The sequence below is a fragment of the Gobius niger genome, assembly GCF_951799975.1.
Source record: "Gobius niger genome assembly, chromosome: 12".
NCBI lineage: Eukaryota > Metazoa > Chordata > Actinopteri > Gobiiformes > Gobiidae > Gobius > Gobius niger.
Window position 1 is genome coordinate 9,728,828 of NC_136863.1, and position 23,017 is coordinate 9,751,844.

Consider the following 23,017-nt stretch of genomic DNA (forward strand, 5'->3'; position numbering starts at 1 on the left):
GCACTTCCAATGAAGTGATTCCAATAAAGTATTGGCAAAAGCGGTCATCATTTATAATTTATGTTGAGGCAGTGGACTCATTGTTGGCAGCTGCTGAATGTAACTAATACAGTAACTGGTAGTCTAAGTTAGTTACTTTTAAAATCAAGTAATCAGTAACTTTTTTTTTTGAGCAATCAGAAATTAGTAATTAATAAGTTTACTTTTTCAAGGTGACTGTGACAACACTGGTCAAAGTTTACTCACTCTCTCAAAAGTTAAATCCCCACACACACACACACACACACACACACACACACACACACACACACACACACACACACACACACACACACACACACACACACCGCACGCACACATACAAATGAAATAAACAAAATGTAAGAGGCTTAATGTAGCACTGCAACAATTCAATTCAATTCAACTTTATTAAGGACTCAAGGTCCAAAGAGACGAAGATGAGCATTTTAAAGCTAACCACCTCCTTTTTGGTTTGAAACTGGATAAAGTTGGTGCAGGGCCTTTAAGGAGCTATGGCATCATTCTGATAATTATTCACAATGTAAATGTAAAAAGAAAAACATTATTGCTTAAGATGTCAGCAATAATAGTAATCGTTGGCCTCTTGAATGTCCTGCCTCACCCTCTCTCTCTCTATCACACCCAGGGTTCGGTGTGTGCCCAGCCGTGTCCCATCGGCAAATACGGCATCAACTGCAGCAAGGACTGTTCGTGCCGTAACGGAGGCGTGTGTGACCATGTGACCGGGCAGTGCCAGTGCGCCGCGGGCTTCAGTGGACGCAGGTATCTGGCTGTGAAGGCTTCTGTTGTGCTCTGTTGTGAAAATGGGCCACACAATTGAGGGGTATGAGTATTTCATGCAAAGGGATGCTTTAACTCTTCCACACTGACCTATTCTCTTTGTTGATTCCAAACGAGGAGCAAACCTGGCTCCTATTTATCAGGCTTTTTGAAGTACCTTTGGAGCCCTTTGCTATAGTATTTAATATTTTGAATAACGTGTACTGCAGCAGCCGAGCTTTCTTCCCATGATGCAGTTTGATTCCATTTCTGCCCCAGTGCCTGCTGTTGTTCCCTGTACATTAAGGCTGTGTATGATTATGTGAGTGGTAGGGGGCCAAAAGGGGCTTTCATTTTCTCTAAGAAGGCTTCGATTAGGTAGCTGTTGCCCTCTGCTGGCAAAAAGCCCCATTAGAAGTGCGGCTAATTAATAGCATTGCCTTGACGATAAATGCCTGTAAGTGAAGGCAATTTCAGAACAAGTGGTGTAGTCCAGGGCTCTTAAGGAGATGTTATTAAACATGCATGAATGATCTAAACCAGGACTCTCCAGCCTTGCTTTGAGGATATTTGAGTAATATGGGACTTTGTCAGAGTTTACCCTGGACGGTTAGTAACTAAAATGTTATGTCACCTTCCTTGGGAATACAGATGCTTCCTATAATCTGGAATATTTACTTTACAAACGTTACAGATCGCATCAATATGCACTGTCCCTGTTAAATAAATGAATAGGAAATACAGTATGTCATAACGTGTAATACTTTACTGTTTTATTATCTAGTTTCCGAATTACTGTATGTTCAACCTGCTCATAGCTCAAATTGCTCATGACGATAAAACTTCCTGGTTGGCTCCTCAAGCGGATGTTGACACAAGCCTTTGGGGAGCATCTTGGAGATCCATGGAGAGCCACTGTTGACTCTCAAGCTACAGGTCGGAGACCCCTGATCTAATTAAACTACGAAACTGTGTGTTTTTTAAGTGCAACCTTCATTATGATAAAGGTAGAACTATTGAGAGCCTTAAAAGAGAAAGGCGCCTCTCAGATGGTTCACACCCCGAGGAGCGACAGGCGTAAATGCCCATTAGTGAGTTGCAGGCTGGACTGTTGCTGCGTAATAGGATGTTTATATTTAATTAATCTCGTATTTCGTTGTGGCCAGCGAAGTTCTGTGTCTCGGGCCGTCCATTGATCCCTCCGTAGGCTCCGAGCTGTTTGGATTCCGCTCATTAATTATAAGTAATGGGCTTATATTAGCGTCTCATTGGAGAGCGCAGATCCTTTGCCTGCTGGAGCTGCCCAGAGCTCCCGTCTTTATTAGTTCGGCTAAAGCAATCGTGTCGAGGATGAAAAGACTTCCTCCTCAAGACCTCGCCGTTACTTTATTATTTCGCAAAATTGCCCTCATTCATTTTGTCAGTGGCAGGTGAATTAAGCTGCCAGGAGTAATCGGAGCTCGTGTTAGCCCTCACCTCTGAATGTACAGAGGCTGATAATAGTAGTTCGTGCTAAAAAGCTCATTTAAACACAAAACACATGTTGGTCATTTGATAATTCGACTGGGCTGTTAGCATTTTGTTAGGCCGTGGAGATTGATTTTCCCGCAGAAATCGCTAGTCGGTTTGTTTCTGAGCTGGAAAATCCATTTGTACGACCTGAGTGGAGTACATACAGTGAATTCGCCCAGCTGCTCTGTGCTGTGGACCTGCAAACACTGACTTTTCTACAATGATAGAATATTTACATTAAAAAACACCTGGAGCTATGTAGAGGTCGACCACTAAATCAGCCGATCTAACACAGATAAAAGCTTAAAGTGGTCACTGTTGGGGTTGCCAAGTATTTGTATTTTAGTTTAATAACTGATCTAGCATATTTGTAATGATCTGATCACTTTATGTGAGTTTATATTAATACAAAATTAAAGCCTGTCATCCAGCCAATTGTATTTAGCTAGATGACAGGCTTTAAAACGTTTTTACTTTAGTCTATGTAAGCTCATTTTTTATTATTATAATTTTTTTCATCCAGGTAACAGGTAAAATCAAATATTTCAACTGGACTTTTTTTGTTAGATGGTAAACCTCCCTTTGAGGCAATCCCCCTTTAGTCTAATCTGGCAACACAGACTGACACAGGTGTGGCCTATTGGTGTGTATATATTTACTGCTGCTTATGGCGATTGATGGTATTATAACTACTTGTAATATATAGTTTTAATATATCCATATTTGTAATTTTGTATATTGTTATGAGTGTACTGATTGATTTGTTTTATTGTGTTGTGTTGCTGTGAGGCATATTGAGTTGCCTTGTGCATAAATTTGCCTTGCCTATAAGCTGGGTATATAAGACCAGTGCTCAGTCTCAAAGACTTCACTGAGGATGACAGTTGGATGACTGTTGAAAAGTCTTAGTTGATACAACAACAAATAAATACAAAAAAAAGTCCAGTTGAAATATTACATTTTTTGAAGGGTTTTTACTTTAGTTTATGAATTAATATAATTGATAAATGATCAGGAACATCTCGTTTGCAAGAAAAATAAAGACTCTATTGATCTCACGCTGGAGAAAAAGGACCATTCACTTTTTCACTCAAGAGAAAGCCACTTGGTAGTGGTTAAAATTGGAAGATACTCAAACCCCCAGTGTCAGTAACAATGACACATTTTACAGTTTAGAAGCGTCATACACAGGATAATAGACCAGACATTTAGAAAAATCGTACAGCTATGTTTTGTTTCTTTCATTGTTCCTTTGTTTCCACACATTATTTAGATTTTGTCTCTTCAAATGTTTTGCGAACCTTTGTGTTTAAAATTCATTATAAAAATGTTTCAAATGTAGGACCTTAAATAAAAGAGCTTTTTTTTTTTACATTTCAAACAGCGCAGATCTACAAGATGCTACAATTTCACCCGAAACCCGACGACTTGGGCGGGAGCACCCTTGTATAACGGACATTACGTGGGCAGATTATTTGGCCGCTACGTAAAAAAAAAAATCTCCCTGTGCAGTTTTTAACAATGTGTCTGACATTCTCCCTGTCATTACTGCGCTCCCTCTCTCTCAGGTGTCAGGAGGACTGTCCCGTGGGCACCTATGGGCCGCAGTGCAACCACAAGTGTCAGTGTCAGAACGGAGCGCGGTGCCACCACATCACCGGGGCGTGCATGTGCGAGACGGGCTTTAAAGGGCCTAATTGCCAGGAGAGGTTCTGTCCGCCCGGTCTGTACGGCCTCATCTGTGACAAGTACTGCCCCTGTAACAGCAGCAACACGCTCAGGTGAGGCAGGCCGCCGAAGCATCAGGCAAATTAGTCTGCTGTCAGAAAGGGACTGCGACGTGGGTTATGATTTGAGTTCTGAATCGGGCTGCAAGTTTAATCAAAAATCAAATAGATAATCAGTCCCGCGGATGGTGCCGCTCAGACAGTTTTTGTTGTAGAAATGTCAGTTATTGTCTCTTATCACTCTTGACCAGTCATATCTGAACAATGCATAATTTTACATGCTTAAAATAGTCCTCGAAGCAAAGGTTGTTCAGCATGTTTTAGACTAGGGCCTACAATAATCTGGATTATGCAATTTGAATGTTCACAATACGCAAATTGCAAAGGCTGCCAATAATCTCGCGAATATACCGTACTGTCCTCGGTGAATAAAAAAAAAAATCTCCTTGGGTTATTATTAGTAAAGCCTCCAAACCCTGCTGTTTAAACCTCCACAGATGAAAGCATGTTTATTGTAGTAGTTTTCCTCTTTATCTCTCATGTTTCTCTCAAATATTAATGCTTCCCGACATAATAAAACCTTTGTGGGAAATGAATCATTGATTTCAGCAGTAAATTGTGTTGATATATATTTTTAAAAATCATTTCACTTATTTTTCATTTATTTATTTAATATGGACATAGCAATTACATTAGACAAACCAGATGGATTGTTTAAAGTGTTAATGCTAAAGTTGCTCATTTTCAACACCTGTCCATAGGGGGCTTTTAGGTTTCAAAGATCACAATGCACATTTCAAACAGGTGCTTTAAAATTAAAGAAAAGCCTAAAATACTAACGTTCAAATACATTTTCCTTGTTTCCAGACGTTTTCCCTTCAGTTAAACCTCACAAAAGACCGGATAATAGAGCGGATTCACTGCTCACCTCAAAATAGTGTGAAATATAGAATAGAATTGATTTTATTGTCTACCGAAGTAGACATTCATCTTTGGCTCACCCACACATACAAACACAAGACTAGGAGAAAACAAAAACAAGAAATATTACCGAACAATTCACTCCATTTCTGCTTCTGTGGTGGTTGTGTTTAGGTCGCTGCTTCGTTCAGAAGGCTCACAGCACAAAGGGACTAAGGATGTAGCCAGTGGAGCTCTGTATCGCCTCCTAGAGTTTAGATGCTGAAACTGAGGGTTCAGAGGGTGAGAGGAGTCACAGGGATTAGCTCGTGCTTTAGTCAGTGTCCTCTCACTCAAATGTCTCTGAGGTCTTTCCATAATGATAGAGTCCATTGATAATTTTTTTCATTGAACAAGCCAGTCGTAAACAAACTGCTGTCCCGCTGTTGAAGAAGGTTTTTCATCTCCACTTACCTGAAGGATAGAAAGGATGAAAGTAGAGAAAGGGTTTGAAGGAGCATGGAAACAAAGAGGAACGGGACAGGGCATGTACTGTTCCAGTTTTGGACCTTAAGATAACACACTCATCTTCATTAACTATATATTTGCAGCCTTTGCGTTTTACTAGTTGCCAACATTCAAATTGTGGGTTCAGGTAAACAGTGATTACGCTTGCAGCCCTAATTTTAAACATGTTAAATAAACCATGTCTTGAAAAGTGAATATTTCTAAACAACTCCAGAGAAGTTAGTTCTCATTAAAGTAGACATTCCCATCTCCGCTCCGTAAGCCCCTCTCATTCCGCAGTCACCTCGCCGCCGTGTCATCCTCTTCGGCTTTTAATCGTGACCTTGGCTTCATTCATAATTTCTGAGCAGCCGCATTCATAGTTAATGCCGTGTTAATGCTCTGATTCCGGCGCGAACTATAGAAGTCATTACAGCTGAAGGGGACAGAAAAGGGACGTTTATCGGAGCCCTGATGAATGAGCGGTAAGGAGAAGCAGACATGACCCTGGTTTAAAATGAGCTGAGAGCGTGTTGTTTTTCAGCTGCCACCCGCTGTCTGGCGAGTGCACGTGCGCGGCCGGGTCGACAGGCCTCTTCTGTAATGAGAGCTGCCCTCCCGGGTTCTACGGCGAAGGATGCTCCGAGCCGTGCAGCTGCTCCAACGGGGCCGACTGCCACCCGGTCACCGGCTCCTGCGTCTGCGCGCCCGGGTACATGGTGAGTGCATCCGTACTGTAAATGCCAAGGACCAGTGCTTCTCAAGCTGTGGCACACGCCCCACTGGTGATACTTGGGCTTCTTTAGGTGATACTCAAGGTCATCTGTAATTTTGGACTACTCAATGTGTGCTTTAGTATTTTGTTTAAATTTGGTGTTTTCATGGTTTAGACATGGTTTACTTCCAGTTCAGACATTCTATTTTAGACACTTACCACCCTGTTTAGTCTTTACTTGACTGTTTAGAGCTTATTACCATGTTACAATGTTGCTCAGTCACAAAAGACATACCTGGAGTTGTGTTTCGAGCCACTGGCGCATCTTTGAGTAATCTTTGGATCTTCAGCAGTGGCGATCCTTAGTACCTAAGCTCCTCCTGGTCTTCGTGTCCAGGAAATGCTTCCCTTACCTCTCGATCAGCAGTCAAAGCAGTGTATTTTTATTTATTTTTCCCGCTTTATTGAAACAGCTGTGCAGTGAAGGGGAGCATCGGAAGGGGGGTGGGGCTTATGGGATCTCACTTGGAGGATCAGGAAGTGAAACGATCGGATATTTTGTTTCAGTTGTTTTAAATCAATATGGCATTTTCTAAATAACAATGTGTAAGATAGTGATAAAGATGTGTTTGACATGATTTGAATACCCGCTCTTTTGTTATGCCGGTACTTGGTGTGAAGGGTTTGCGCATCACTGACCGAGAAAGACGGCAACAAAACTAGGTTGTAGAACCATTTATGTGCAGGCCATTAAAGGGGATAAAGAGCTGAATTATTTATTTGGCTGAGACAACGCATGTTTATGATCAAAGATGAGACATGTGCATGTAAATATGCCACACCAGATGCCAGGTAGCAATTGGCTAGTTTATATCCCTTGTTCTGCATTTGCACTCATAAAAACACTCTCATTCATGTGCAGTACACTGAAACAGGATGTAAGGTGAGGAAAGTGTCTTGCCAAAGGACACTATGAAAGTAGGCACTGGCTGGAGCTGGAATCGAACCGCCAACCTTTGGAAAGTTGAAATAGGCCTAAATATGTTTCTTCCTCAGTTGCTTGATATTAAAAAACAGGATGTTTTTCTTTCAAAATTCAACAAAATAACAAATATTTGGTGTGGGAGTAAAACAGATTATTTAACAAACAATGGAAAAACAGTCTCGACGTAATAAAACAGTGAAACACAAATGGGTTATGGAGACCCTTAAGGACATAATAAAAAGGATCTATTTTCACACTAAACACCTATATAAAGTGCAACAGCCAAAATAACAATTGTGCAAATTCAGGGCATTTATTGTACAAGGAATAAAAGGATGTTTTAAAGTATTTGTTTTGGCTCTGGGCAGTCTGAATGTGCTCTTAGAGGGAAGAACAACAAACCCAGCTCACTGCCACCTTTTAAAAGTTCAAAATTAATAAACCTAGATGTAACTCACTTATAACATTATCCAGCTACACACTCCTAATATTTTTGTTGAACTGCCTTCTGCAATGTCACAATATGTATTTCCATCCGGTGTTGCATTCATTTGTTGCACATCCCAAAGATACTGAATGGGGTTAATATACTATATACTATACTATACTAATACATGTGAAAGGGGTGTCTCATGCTCCCTTTTTTAGCACATGAATCCTTGTATTGTCCTTTCAGAAAATGCCTGTGCCATCAGGGGCAAAGGGAAAACAATAAAATAACTTGGTCATTCAGAATAGTTGACCTCATTAATAACGTTGTTGAACCTGGACATGACCAACTGCAGCGCCCAAGATTCTGGTCGTGACACTTTTTTTTTTTTATCAGTCACCTTGAGTCTCTCTAAAATCGAAATCAGGTTAGAATCTATGAGTAATTATGATGCACTCGGACCTGACGTTAAACAGCCACATCAAAGCAATGACATCAACATCAAATATCGCTAAGATCAGAGGAATAGTGTCAAAACCAGACTTAGAGACACTTATCCATGCATTTATGTCCAGCAGGTTAGACGACTGTAACCAAATGATGAAAGATCCGCACAAACTGTTAGCTACCGAGCATTTCTTTATTGCTCTTATTTTTTGATCCTGCACACTGACTCAGTACCTGTAGATGTGCTAGTTTTCTACCTGTAGGCTAATTTAACATCTGCTCACTGGCCTCTCTGCAGTACATCCAGAACGCTGCTGCTCGAGTCCTGGCAAGAACTAGGAAATACAACCATATTAGTCCAGTGCTCCAGTCTCTGCACTGGCTTCCTGTCACTCAGAGAATAGAATTTAAAACAGCTCTGCTTGTGTACAAGTCTTTTCATGATTTAGCACCAAATGTCCAACTAATAAAGGACTTCTAACAGGGGATCAGAGCGCCTCGGATTTTTCCTCTTGTGCCTATACTTACATTTTGATCCTGAAGAGCACCTGACCTCCTTTACAGACTATTCCACGCACTGAAGAGATCAGTTTGTTCCTCTCAAAATACATATCTGACATGTTAGAGCCATATGCTCCATCTCGGGGAGGGGTTTCCTGGTGGTTCCCAGAGTCAGGACTAAACACGGTGAGGCTGCGTTTCAGTTTCTTGCAGCAGTCTTCATGAGGATGTGAGACAAGCCTCAACTCTGACTATGTTCAAATCCAGGCTGAAACAGTTCTTTTTACTCGTGCATATGACAACTGAAACTATTTTATCTGCACTCTTGCTTTTTTCTGAAATGAATAACATTTTATATTGATGCTTGATGCATTGGTTTTATCTGCCTTGTAATGTGATGTAAGGATTTCTTTGTTAAATTTTTCTGTTGTCACAAAGTTTTATTTTCTTCCCTTCCTTTAATAATTGCAACAGTAAAATTTGACATTGTGGCATTTGTACTGAAGTAGGGAGTTGTGTGTGTCTCTACATCCCAGGGGAGGGCTTAGAAAAGTGCTCTTTCACCTGTGAGATCTCTGCATAAGGGCAAAATTGGGGTCTCCATGGAAACAGCATGGATGTGTGACTAGGTTATAACATCAGAGTTTTACACACTGGAACAAAGGGTTTAAATTGTGGTCAGAAGGATCAAAAACTTGTCAAAATACATAGTTATAAAAGGTATGCAGCGTTTGCTCTTGCTGGTTTAAAAAAAAAAAAAAAAACTCAACCGTAGCTGTATATAGAGGACACAAAGCTAAGAATCTCCAGAGTTCAGTCACTGAGCTTTTAACAATGAAATGGGGACAGGTGCTGGGCTTTTGGAAGGAAGTGTTTAGATCCAAGAGAGTCCTTCGAGGTTTACTGGTTTTAGCCGCATGATCTGGCAACCCAAAGAAGCCAAAGTCTGGTGCTCATTCTGGGTTCTGACCTTATATTTGGCTCAAGAACCAAAGCAAAGAATGTAAACAGAGCTTTTGCATCATATTGCATGTTTTTTGCAGTAGTATGTTGACTTCATATCTGGAGACATAAGTAATTAATGTCAATGAAAAAGAAGTCCTTCATATCCGCCTTTTAAGATGTTAGACATAAAAGCGAGGAAATGACCTACACAAAGGAAACATTAGCTCTTTTTTCCTCTCCAAAATGCCTGTTCAACATGTCGGCGTGTTCCTCCGTGCAGTAGTTTAATCACTGGAGCCATTAGGAGCTGTCAGCCCTTCATTATTCTGTTTGTGCATTTTTCATACAAGTGTCACTTTTATAATCAGTGCAACCTTGCTCATTGATATACTTTAATGATATCCTATCCTAAGAATCCCCAGTAGTTTGTACACAGCTGCAGCCAGCCCTGTTTGTGTTTTTTTTGTGTGCCTGCATTAAAGGAACAGGCCACCGTTTTTCCATACTGGTATGTTCTTACCTGAGCTTAGACGAGTTGATGTGTAACTGTCTGGTCTTTGTGCGTGTGCTCAGTCACGCAAATAGATAAAAGATGTTGTTAGCATTTAGCCTCTCCCAGCATATTCCTATGGACCCAAACGGGGGTGAAGTTCGAAGTGACCAAGCTCTTACACGAGTGGGTGAGTAGTTACACGATCCAAGTAATATTTTTAGAATTTTAGGAGTGAAGATATTACTGACTGCTCCTAAGGTGTTATTACGCCTTACAATATAGTACCCGTTGTTATCCACTTAGAAATTCGGCATGTTTGAGAGAAGATCAGTGTTAATTTCGTCAACTAAAATATTTAGTCTTAATTTTAGTCAAAGTGATATTTTTGCCGACTAAAATTGGACTAAAACTAAATTAAAAGTTTTTCATGAGACTAAAACTATGACTAAAATGTCCAGATATTTTAGTCGACTAAAATAAGACTAAATAAAAATGAAAAGGAGAGACTAAAATCATCCAAACTTCTATTGACCGTCTGAAAGAGCCTCATATCATTTAAAATTCACTGCCAAGGAACAGCTCTGAACTTTATTCATGTGGGAGCAGCCCCATGAAGTCGAGGACCTTGATTAAATATGATTATAATGAATATTATAAATGCAAAGTCGACTAAATTAGTCTTAAATTTAGTCGACTAAATTGACATGCAATTTTAGTCGGCTAAAACTAGACTAAAATTGAAAAAAAAAATTTGGGACTAAATCTCGACTAAAATTAAATTACATTTTAGTCAAAAGACTAAGACTAAAACTAAAATAAAATATGTTGTCAAAATTAACACTGGAGAAGATAAGATGAGATAAGATAATTATTATGTTATTATGTGTACTTGGATACTTGGATTGTGTAACTACTCACATAACCGTGTTTAAATAGGGAAAACGTGGAAGAGCTTGGTCGTTTCTAACTTCACCCCTGTTTGGGTCTATAGGAATTTGCTGGGAGAGGCTAAATGCTAACAACATCTTTTGTCTATTTGCGTGACTGAGCACACGCATAAAGACCAGACAGTTATGCATCAACTCGTCTAAGCTCAGGTAAGAACATATCAGTATGGAAAAACAGTGGCCTGTTCCTTTAAGGCGAGACACTGCATATGAATAGGGACATTTCAAGATATCAATTTGAAACGTTTGATGTAGATTACTGACAAAAAATGATTGACCTTTATTTAACCGGGATAGTCCCACTGAGATTAAATGTGAGGAAAAAAATTATATATTGCAAGTTTGCTGGCATTTTTTGCTTTCATATAAAAATAAGTCATTTTATGCCTAAAAACTATGAATTAGTTATTAAAAAATCCCTCTGAAAAAAGTTGTCAAAATATTGTTCAATCCAAAGTTGGAAAATTTGAAGTCTGTAGGTGTTACTGACGTGGAGATGTTGTCACCACAATGAGAGAAAAATGTATTTTGAGAAAATGGTGCTTGAAATTACGATTTCAATGTAAATCTATGGAGAAATATTGAATCAGTGCAATATTTAAACAAGTTATTGTGAAGATTAGGTATACTTTTTGTGTCCATGTGAAAGCTTGTATGTTCAGAGACCAAAACCTGAAAACTGTTTTGCCTGTAGTGTCTTATACCATGTTTTAATGTTGTAAGTGAAACCGCTCCCACTGGTCTTTAAAAGTCCGTTTGCTGCCAGAGATCATTAGTGTCGCTGATGAAGCTTCAACACTTAAACTACAGAGTGCCTTTGTCTACGATGGAAAACTCCAGTACGATTGAGGGGCATATAGTCTTTTACAAACTGTGCACTCGGTTTATTTTGTAGACTGCTGTTCTTCCTGCTTATGCTGTCCACATGTCGAAAAAACCTGTGGTACTTCTGTATTTTGCATATGAACAAACGAGGAGCGTCTGCGGCTGCTCCAAGTCACAGTCAGGGCGATGTAATTATTGATATTTTCACCAAGCATCCCCGATCTAGCACGGCCCATAATCACACAGCGAAAAGTGAAGCACAAACAAGCACGGGGTTTTACAAGAAGCTCACTCCTCTCAAAGGAGAGAGTGTGCACGCGTCATAACCTGTGCCACGGACCATCGCTCCTTCTGGGCAAACAGTCGCCTGGGCCACACTTAGCTCCAGGGTAGTATCTCCTCTGGAAGGGAGAGGCTGGTTGGACTCTGTACAAAGAAGCAGCTCGCGAAATCCACCTGAGATCCGTCTGAATGAGCATTTGTGTAAAGGGCTAATATTGCATACTTACAAAAGCTAATCCTGAATTGTGTTTTTTTTTTTTGAGAACTGGTTGATCCGAGGCACTGGTGCAGTTCGTGGCGCCGAAGGCCTTGGAACTATTTTTCAAACAAACCAAATACATCGACTTCAGCATCAGATAAAAATATTCAAAAGCATGTGCATAATATGATCTTTCTGATCTGAGGCTAAGGTTAAAGGGATATTTCAGGATTTTTTAGGGCCTCATTTTCTAGTTATCCAGAGTGTTGCTAATTTCTGGAGATATTTTTTTTTTGTAATTCATGCAGTTCTTATATTTGAAGAGTTTTGTGGTGCTAGGCTGGTGCAAGGCTAGCGCATTTCTATGGTATCAGCTAGCCTGCATTAAAAACAGTCTTACGCACTCCACAGTGCACCTGTGTCGATAGAATCATTTTTGGAATATAACTGACCTTGCATCACATGAATGATCGCATTTGAGGGACTATTTTGTTGCAGATCACTCCGCCACTGCGTAGCTTATACAACCATAAAGCTGATGATGCGCAAATATACTTTATTTTAAATGCAAAATGGTTAAAATTATCGACAAAGACATATATATGATTAGTCTGGCATTATAATTGATTTGCCTCAGGTGCTCTGTGGAGTGTGTCAGACTGTTTTTAATGCAGGCTAGCTTAAAACATAAGAACTGCATGAATTACATAAAAACATATCTCCAGAAATTAGCAACACTCTGGATAACTAGGAAATGAGGCCCTATGTCAAAAATCCTGAAATATCCCTTTAAGGTTAAGGTTAAAGTTAAGGTTAAAGTTAAGGTTAAGGTTAAGGTTAAGGTTAAGGTTAAGGTTAAGGTTAAGGTTAAGGTATACTTTCTGATCTATGCTAAGATGGCCCAATAGTTTGTGCATTTTGGACCATTTTTCTTTTCCTGAGTCAGTCCTAAAACATTTCATTTCTGTGTTGGTGATTCTCTTGCACTTCTGCTCACAGCAGTCTGCATGAGGAAAGGTGTGACATGTTATTATCATGCAGTATGAATGTGCTCCTTTGGTCTGCTGCTCCCCTCTGCGGACATTAATCCCTTGTATTGCTTTTAGAGTATTTTACTCATGTGCCTGGCTTAGTCAGGATCTATCTCTGAGCCTCCCAGCGCAAATTGAATCTTCGACATAAATACTTATGTCTCCATTCGAGCTGCGCCACAAAGCCACATTGTCCCCCTTTTACAATTGTCAAATTAGTCGAACAACTCCAATCAGTTTTCCCATTGTATTCCTGTCGAGCAATCTGAAGTTACAGGGCAGCGGAGAGCGAGCGGGCGCGGCGCTTCCAACATAACATTTGAGTGGAGATTGGCTGTGTCTCGCGGCGGGCCACTGTGGTGAATTGACTGTGTCTTAATTTGCTCCACCTGTTCGGCGCCGGCTGCTGGGAAGGCCTGCCAGATCCATTAAAGGGAGCTGGAGGGCAGTCAGATGGGAGCCGACACGCCGCGCACCCACGATTGGTGTTTGTGTCTCGCTCGGAAGACAAGGCGCCCTCGCAGCCCACTTGTTTAGACTCTTCTGGGGGGACGCTTTCGAGAAAAACTCATCCTTAAGCAGTACAATGAAACTGCCATCCATATCTGCTTTATTCAGCGGAAATAAGTCTTTGAGCTTTTAATAATTTTGGCATGTTAATCAAACCAGTAGTTTATTGTTTTGGTCACCTGTTTGTATTGATCTCCATATGATAATGCTCTCTTAAATCTTAACCTTGGGTGTACACTAGCACGTGGCAAGGGTTAGGTGAATGGTTTTAGATTGAGAAAGATAAACCTGAATACTATTTGAATTTGTTTTCAAAAGAGAGGCATATAAATTATACTGCATCATTATACTGTGTCTTGCAGTAAATGGCATGATTTTGGGAGTATCTTCAGTTTTAATTACAGCAAATGAATAGGACTTTTAGATGAACCCGGAACCTCCTCTTTTTCAGAATCAAAATGCATCGCACTGTTGACATTAAGCAAACTATATCATTACATGAAAAGTTAATGAGTCTTTAATACAGTTTGCTTGGGTCTGTGAGTCACAAAACAGCTTTAAGGTTTTCTGAATTTTACTTGTGTAGGAAATACGTCTGACTTCTGTTTATTGAATATAAACACATTATCCTGATCCCAATCACATACAGTAAGTAGAGAGAAGTGCATCAGTCTGTAAAAGTCCTTGCCCATTGGAACGTGTAAATGAGATGATTTGAGCAGCCCGTAAACCAAAGAAAGCAGCTGAAGGGTGTTTCATGTGCAATATGTGCTCTCTACACTGGCAAATTGGGCCAATTTGGACGAAAGGGCTGGTTCTGGGAACGATCAACACATTTTGGTTAGTGTGCCTTTTAGCTTTGAGCTCAGCTTAAAGCTCATGATCGGCCATTATTTCCATCTCATTAAACATTTAATGACTACTGTTAATTCTGTGTCTACAAGAACAGTGGGGGGATCCCTTACTCCAATATGGCCACAACACTTCCCCAGTATTCCTCATGTTTTATTAGATGTCACATTTTACTTCTATTGGGATTGCTAATTCATCTTTTGGATTATGGTTTACATTTCCCATGATACTGTTTTTTAATGTAGCATAGGTTTACAACTGGGACAAAAACATAGTAAACGGGACAAATGGCTTGAAGAGTTGTTTAAGGTAGATTTGTTATTATCAATTTACCAAGCATTTTAATGCAATTTTATTCCCCCTAAAAAAATATTATATTATAAGCTGAATGTCGCATACAATGATTCTCTTAGATTCTTACTGAAGGTTCCAAGAGACTCGAGTGCGAGTAAAATGTTTGTAAACTGTAATGTAGGATCCTGTGCAGCAGTTATTCGTTATTGTATTTATTTATTTATTTATGTGCAGAGTCGCAGACCTCTGTAATTCTATAATTGAAGCTCTGGGCTCTTGTAGTAAAAGCTCTGTCAGGTTCACATCTAAATAGTGGGTGCACTGGAGATCCTGTCCATTTGTATGATAGACTGTAAAATATACATTGTACTGTATTTCATTATCGTATTCTCTAATTTCCTACTCTATGGACCATGTTTTTTGCGTCCTTAACACACTGAGTGCCGCGCTGTTTTGAGGATTTAGCTGTTGAGTGCCAACAATCGGAACAAATTTTTCATGATGTTTGTAGCACCACAGTGTATTCTTTGTTATAGCTATGGACACATGCTGTGGCTCGTTTGAAAGACTAGAATCTAAGCTCTCCGTACAGGAAACAGTTTAATTCTACGTGCCTCGGTTCCTGAGAAATCTAAGCTAAACAGAGGCTAATTTTGATTTTTTTTTTTAATTTACAGATTAATTTGAAACTCTTGCTGTAGATTACGGGCATAAATGTGAGGGGGAAAAAACATTGCAAGTTTTCTGTCATTCTATTTTTTCATATGAAATAAAAAATCCTATCTTTTCGGCTACAAAATCACAAACAGATTTATTTACATTCAATTGCATGGTTTTATTGTATTGATAAATTAGTTACCGAGACTTCTCCATAGGGGATTTTGGACGTCTTGTTTAGTTTTAAAATAAGCTGCTGAATTTTTGACTTATTGTTTGACATTCAAAACTCAATAAATCCGGCTCGAAATAAGACATTAAAAGATCTGTAGTCTGTAGGAGCTACTGACATGAAGAAAGTGTCGCCACAATGAGAGAAAAGTGCATTTTGAGAAAAAGGCTCTTGTAATGACGTTTTCCTATACAAATCTATGGGAAAAATTGAATCTGTGCAATATTTAAACATGTTGTGAAGTTTAAGTATATTTTTTGTTTCCAGGTGAAAGGTTATATGTTCAGAGACCAACTTGGCCCAAAACCTGAAAACTGAAAAAATTTAGTTTTGCCTTGTAGTGTTATTTCCCCTTAAAATGGTAATTTTACCCAAGATACCACATGTTCTTTTTACCCTGTACCCTACCACCACTTATCTGGGCTTGGAAAAGGCACAAGTCCTCCTGATTGAAACTCCATATTTTTAGCAACATTGTACTGATCTATATCGACTGTAATGCAGGACTTTATTGTTAGAGCGTTTCTTAACCCATTTATATCAATCAGGCGATTATTATTAGGCCACTGCTTTTTGCCCTGAAAACCTGACAAAGCACATTCTCAGTTCCCATAGATGTTTCCTCTCTCCTCTCACCTGCCTGTGTTTTGTCACAGTGGTGGCACGTGACCATTAGCTCGCAGCGGGACTCTCCAAATATCTGTGAGCAGGCGGCTGGGCCCGTGATTGGTGCGTGGGGCGTTTCCACAGGGGACGGCTGATAGGACTAAGCCTCCTGCTGCAGCCCCGCTCTGTCCGTCTCACTGGGGGGCCAACCAAGCGCAGTCTGGAGCTGCCAGAGCCCCGGCACGCTTGATTTAGCTCCTGTAATTGGACATGCTCTTTTTGACTGCGACAAAGTGATTACATGTTACCTTATTCGGGCTCTGTCCCTCACGATCGGCGGCGTTTCTGCGCTCGAGCTGTGTCAGATGGAAAACTTTGCAGAAACGATGGCTACAAGGTTAATTATAAATGAAGTGGTATGTGCTGTGCCATTGTGCTGAAGAGAACTTAGTATCTCGAAATCTCGCTTCATTGTATTAAAGTTAAGCCACATTGTTTAAAAACTGCAATATTTTTTGTTTAACACGTCAACAGAACACCATAAATAGTGTTAGGGAGAATACTTTGAAATTGTATTTAGTCACGGAATACTGAATACTCACTTTGTCCAATCAACATCCTGTCACTCCAGCCAATGGCCTTTGAGTCCACCCCAATAAAAAAAAGGGTCAGAAATAAATTTATCGTAACCGTAAATTGTGAAGTGAAGAATAAAAAGAAGCATAAATGAAAGTTTTCCATTTACAATATTGTTTTTTCTATTTATGATACTTTTTCGATTATTTTGTAATTTTAGAGTTACATGTACAGTTTTCTCTTTATGTTTACAATACTTACACCCTACATTTACAATACCTCTTTGACCCTAATTTGACACCATAATATTCATGCATTAAAGCAGCATATGAAGATGTTTATGCTACATTTGTTACTCTCCGGTTTTGAATTAATTTACCACTAAGAAGGAATGAAAAAAAAAAAAAAAAACACTTTGCAAAAGCCCAGAAGGACAGAGCAAAACTTTTCCCCTTTTCTTTCTTATTAATGTTATGAATATGAAACTGAAATGTACACATGACTGAGTTCTGTGATATATTCCTTTAATTTTAAAGGGGCTAGATGCAAGTTTGCCATTTTATTCTCACTACTGCCACCTCAGGTCACACATGTAACTGCAGCTTCTATATTAAAGGAATAGGCCACCGTTTTTACATACTGTGATATGTTCTTACCTCACTTTAGACGTGTTAATATATCCCCGTCTGGTCTTTGTCCGTGCGCTCTGCCAGGCAAACGGAGCACATACGCAGCCTCTCCCACATGTCACATAGCTCCAAAAAAGCTCACGATAGAAGCTACCAAGCTCTTCCACGTGTTCCCTATTTAAATAAAGTTACGTGAAGTGTTTTCATGCGAAGTATATTTACACAGAAATGTAACGTGTCGATTTTATAAGCAAATAAAAAGGGGGACTATATTGTGAGGCGTAATGATACGAGGAGTAAAACGTCCGCGTAGTAACTCCTAAAGACTTCCCCCGCTCACTTCCGTCAATAACCTTTAGGAGTTACTGCGCGGACGTTTTACTCCTCGTATCATTACGCCTCACAATATAGTCCCCCTTTTTATTTGCTTATAAAATCGACACGTTACATTTCTGTGTAAATATACTTTGCATGAAAACACTTCACGTAACTTTATTTAAATAGGGAACACGTGGAAGAGCTTGGTAGCTTCTATCGTGAGCTTTTTTGGAGCTATATGACATGTGGGAGAGGCTGCGTATGTGCTCCGTTTGCGTGACAGAGCGCACGGACAAAGACCAGACGGGGATATATTAACACGACTAAAGTGAGGTAAGAGCATATCACAGTATGTAAAAACGGTGGCCTATTCCTTTAAGCTCGTGCATGACAGCACTCCGCAAGCACCATCTTTTTGAGTGACAGTGCAGGATTTTAGAGGCAGTTGTGGTGAATGAGCTCATTCTACACATTAGGACATGGCTGGAACATGTAGGGGGAGGAAAATACTTACTTTTGACATTTTTAAACTCCGTATAGTCCCTTTAAGAAAGCAACTGTGAGAATGAGAAAGAAAAAACTTTATTAGTCCCGTGAAGGGCAATTCTTTGCAGCAGCGACCCGGCCATACATACACACAGAACAAACATTTACAGTATGTGTCACAACTGTTCACTAAGGTTCAGCAAGACAAAGTAAAAACACAAACTCTTGTTTGAAAAAAAGCTTATCGTAGAAGGGATGAATGAGTTCGAATAACGATTTGTTCGGCTCACAGGCAGGTAAAAACGCCGACCTGAGGGCGTTAATCTAAAACATGACGATAGGATGTGCCTCTGATCGAAGTCTATGATCTGACCAGACTTTTTAGTGGCCTGACTCTTCCAGAGCGAGGTCAAATCTCTCTGTCGGACACCGATGATTTTGGAACACACATTAACAATTCTGTTGTTTTCTCACACTCATAGACAACCAAACCCACAGATGAAAGAAAAAGTGAGAGTTCGACCAAAGGAGTTAAACTCTCTGATGTCCTTTTTTAGCGAGAGCATCCGTGTTTACATCAAATTTCAGTTTGTGGTCGAACACAGTTACTACGCAAAACACGCTCTATAAGGCATAAGTAAAGCTTGAGCACTGACAGACATACTGTTTGTTCTTGACTGACATGCATGTTTGCTATGTTCTATTTATAAAAAGCGGCGGCTGCAAATTGAATTGGCCTCTTGGGATTAATAAGCTTTCTGAATCTGAATCTGAATAAATACTTCATTATCATTTCTAAGACACAGAGCTTTTCCACTAATGTCATAACCATTTATAAACTCTTAAAGTGTAGTTTTCAAATAACTATATAATATAACTATATAGTTATTAGAAGTGGAATTACATAATGCCATTTGGAAACATAATGGTTTAACATTATGGTTTTGTCACAAAATGCAACTTAGATGGACCTCTTCAAACCACAGACTGTAAATTAAGAATGGACTAAGTGAGGGTGGCTCTGCCCATAGCGTTCAGTGTGGGCTAACTGAAGCTTGTACATGCTAGCAATGTGGCTATGTTTTTGGAGCCAGTGACTATAATTGAATAGGGTGAAAATAAAAATAGAAATACCAAAAGGAGGAAAATCAAGACAATGTACTGCTTGTATTTCCAGGGTTTCCGTAGGGCATTAAAAAGCATAAAAAGTAATTAAATGACCAAAATGAAGGTCTTGAATGTCAATCAAATGCATTCAATTGGATTAAATCTGGCATTAAAAATACATTGCTTGGAAAATGATGACATTGGTCAACAATTTTTACTGTGGTTCATAGAAAATACGTTTTTTGCTCAAAAGTTGCCAGCTTTGCCCAATTCTCTTTTCTCTGATGGATCAAATATTTGCAAATCTTAAGAAATTAAATATGTGCAGTATACGCGCTGAGTTCAGACACACATGTGGAGGTAAGAGCAACAAGTCCGTGTTCAATAAGGGGTAAAGAGGGGCAAAAACATTTCCATAGGAAGTCCATTAGACTCAAGAAAGGAACTTCCGGAGCATGTTCCACTTCCTCAGGGCTTCAGGAAGAAGAAGCCACAATTAGTCCATTCTTAATTTACCGTCTATCCTTAAAATATGTTGTGAAATGTATGTATGGTTCTTGTATTCATTTAGCAGCTCGTATACTTCAGTCTTCTATCGTGTGTTATTGCTCCTGAATGCCTTTAAAAACGAGCGCTGTGAACCAAGCCTTTGCAAATGTAATCGCTATTGTAATACTTGTCAGAAACATCGCAATTAGACATTTTTTTCTGCCCAAAATCGTTCCGCCTGTAGGAATGTATTGTGTATCGAATTCCTGTCTGCTCTTGTCGATGGCGAAAACAAATAATTTTGCGCATCTCTCCAGGCTCCAGCCTCATCACATAGTTCACAGGTTCATTGTGAGTGTGGAATTTTAAATGGCCAGTCGCTCTTCCAGCAGACAGATGAAGTGTTAAAGAGTGATTGGTAATTAGCCCTGCCATTTGCATCTAGTCTCAATAGAAGGCAGCTTGATCAATGTGTCGGCTCGCGTCCTGCGAAAAAAAAAAAAAAAAGAAGAGGCTCTCAATTACATTAAGGTCCTAATAGGCATGGGGGTAGTGTCCTGGCCTGTGCACTGTCAGCGGAGGTCTTATGTAAGGGCCCAGATACTGCTAGTTCGAACTGACAGCCGGTGTATTAATAATGATCCTCCTCAAACGGGCTTCTACACTCCTCGACTCTGAAGGAATTTGAAGCAGTCATCTAATGAGAGAGCTGTCTCTCCCCCGCTCACTGTGGACCAACCAGGAAAGGCTGCCCAAGTGGAGGGGCCCAGGTGGTCACCGCTGCAACTGCATCCATGTGGTCTGTGCATTAGGAACAAAATGTACTCAAGAGTAACGGTTATACTCAGGTAGAAGTAGAGTATTCGGCAGAAGTTCTACTAAAAGTTGTTCTCTTTGTGGATGCAACATATTGAAGAGCATTATTCAGGCCTTTAAAACTTATTTTGGACAACTAAGCTTTGGCAATTAAGAATGAAAGGAATGCAAAGTCCTCCCTTATGGAATAACTCCATATGACATACCAGCAGAGGGCTCTAGTTTCTATTTGCAAGCAAAGTGAAACCAGTTGTTACAAGTTAAACCCAAAGACTGCGAACGCTAACAAGCAATAAAGTTAAAGGTTATCGTGAAAAATATGAATGATGGATATTTATGGGGAGAGAAACTGGTAGAGTTTGAGGGAATATGTATAAGCAAGTGACGTGCTTTGAGAGCAGACATTTGCCGGATCAATAGCGCTTAAATCAAGATTTTTTTTTTATCTTAACAGGATTTATGAGCACTTGGTATCTTTACATTGCATTTAAGGATAGGATAGGACAGGTCTTTATTGTCACTGCAAAATGAATCACATCGAAATTCTCTTTGAGGGCACTCCCTTGCATAGCAACATGAAATACATTAAGAGGATTTATCGGATCATGACGAGACTGACCGATAGGAGTGGGTGGGGGGGGGGGGATGTCTGTTTGAGAATAAGTTGCATTAAACAGAGAAGTATTAAAAGTCATTGAATGAATTGTGCCAACTCAAGGCCTTAAATGTCAAATTTATGACATTGGTCGACATTTTTTACCGTATAAGTTCATCAAAAACCCAAATTATGCTCTAAATCGAAAACATGTTCAGTTGCAGTTTTAGCCGCAATTGACCACATTTTTTTTGCTAAAAAGTTTCCAATGTTGTCCAATTCTCTTGAAATGTTTGCAAATCAGAACAAATTTAATATGCCTGGATTTTGTTCTGCGCGTGTGGCATTAAAATGTAGTATTTTGGTCCTAAACATGTAATTAAAAAGTATTACATTTGACTTGCTGCTGCCTGTATAGCTATAGCGATATTTCATCCACATTTTGATCATTATAATACTTTTTGTCGGTTTGAAAGTATAATTATATTGATCTAGACCAGCTTATTAAAAAATACCATCACCTCATGGCCACCAGCGCCTCCCCTTCGGCGTATATCTGCTGTCACACACAAAAAAGAAAAAGGAATACAACAACAGAACTGGGAAGGCTGCCTTTGCCGTGTGTTTTTTTTTTCTGCTGGCTTCATAGGGCCAGGAAAGGCGTGGTAGGAGCATGGAGTAAACAGGAGAAGGTTAAAGGATTACTTAAACATGCGCTAGTGGAAACACAGCTGCAGATATGTTTTTGATGAGGGAACAATATTGTTACTTGTAAATAGCTCGTAAAAAGTAACTTTTGCTCCCACGCCTCCCACAAACATTAGAGCAGATTGTCTCAGAGATCAGATCACAATTTCATTTCTATTGCCATGTTGACCAACTCTGTGCTCAATTATTTTTAATGGGGTGGAAGAGCTACTCCACAATTTGTGCCAAAAAGGTGAATGTAACCGTCCATGCGGTCATTTTATCCACCATGAAAATCCAATAACTCATACTCTGAAGATCTCCCACCTCCTGTTCTCCATCCTTTTGGCCGAAACTCCTTCCGCTTAACAACTGTAACCGCTATTGTTAGCAATCTTGAAGCCGTCATTTTCTCCAGAACAAAGGTTATTGCCGGCGATTGATAAAAATTTCATTCGGAGACGAGCGCTTTCATGTGGGGCACGGGGGAGGAGAAGGCCTTTAAGAAGTGCGCAGCCAGCGGCGTCCACTGGCACTTTCTGCTGTCTGCCGCGTTTAAAGCCGGTTCAAAATGATAATGAGAGGAGTCGGTCCCCAGCGCTGAGAGCCAGAGAGCTGGAGCTGTGGCTGGCCCCGCTAATTGGAACTCTAAATCATGGTGTCACCTGTCAGTCAGCGCTGGGGCTTTGAAAGTGGAGGAGACATCAGGGGGTCCAGGGGAAGCGGCTGTGAAGAGCGGCAGTGGCTGAAGTCATCGAGGAGAGGACCTGTACTGTATGTGAACTTAAATAAAAGAGGCATCGTTGAAGTCAGGCTCAGCGCGTTAATGAGAGGCTGGAGAGTGTGCATCTTCGGCTCTTCCCATTAGAAACATTTCCATTACTCTAGTCTTTAGTCTTTTCCTAACATAAGCAGA

General features: G+C 40.0%; 1 protein-coding gene across 5 annotated transcripts in view; it reads left to right on the forward strand.

Annotated features, from left to right (window-relative positions):
- The window catches only part of megf11 (multiple EGF-like-domains 11), a 210,726-nt gene that overhangs the window by 136,218 nt on the left and 51,491 nt on the right, over positions 1-23,017 (forward strand). For all 5 annotated transcript variants that reach the window (XM_079568181.1, XM_079568183.1, XM_079568185.1 and 2 more), the window contains 3 exons: positions 668-804; positions 3,882-4,094; positions 5,992-6,166. In XM_079568181.1, coding sequence (XP_079424307.1) covers positions 668-804; positions 3,882-4,094; positions 5,992-6,166 — 525 coding nt within the window. The remainder of the gene's footprint in view (positions 1-667; positions 805-3,881; positions 4,095-5,991; positions 6,167-23,017) is intronic.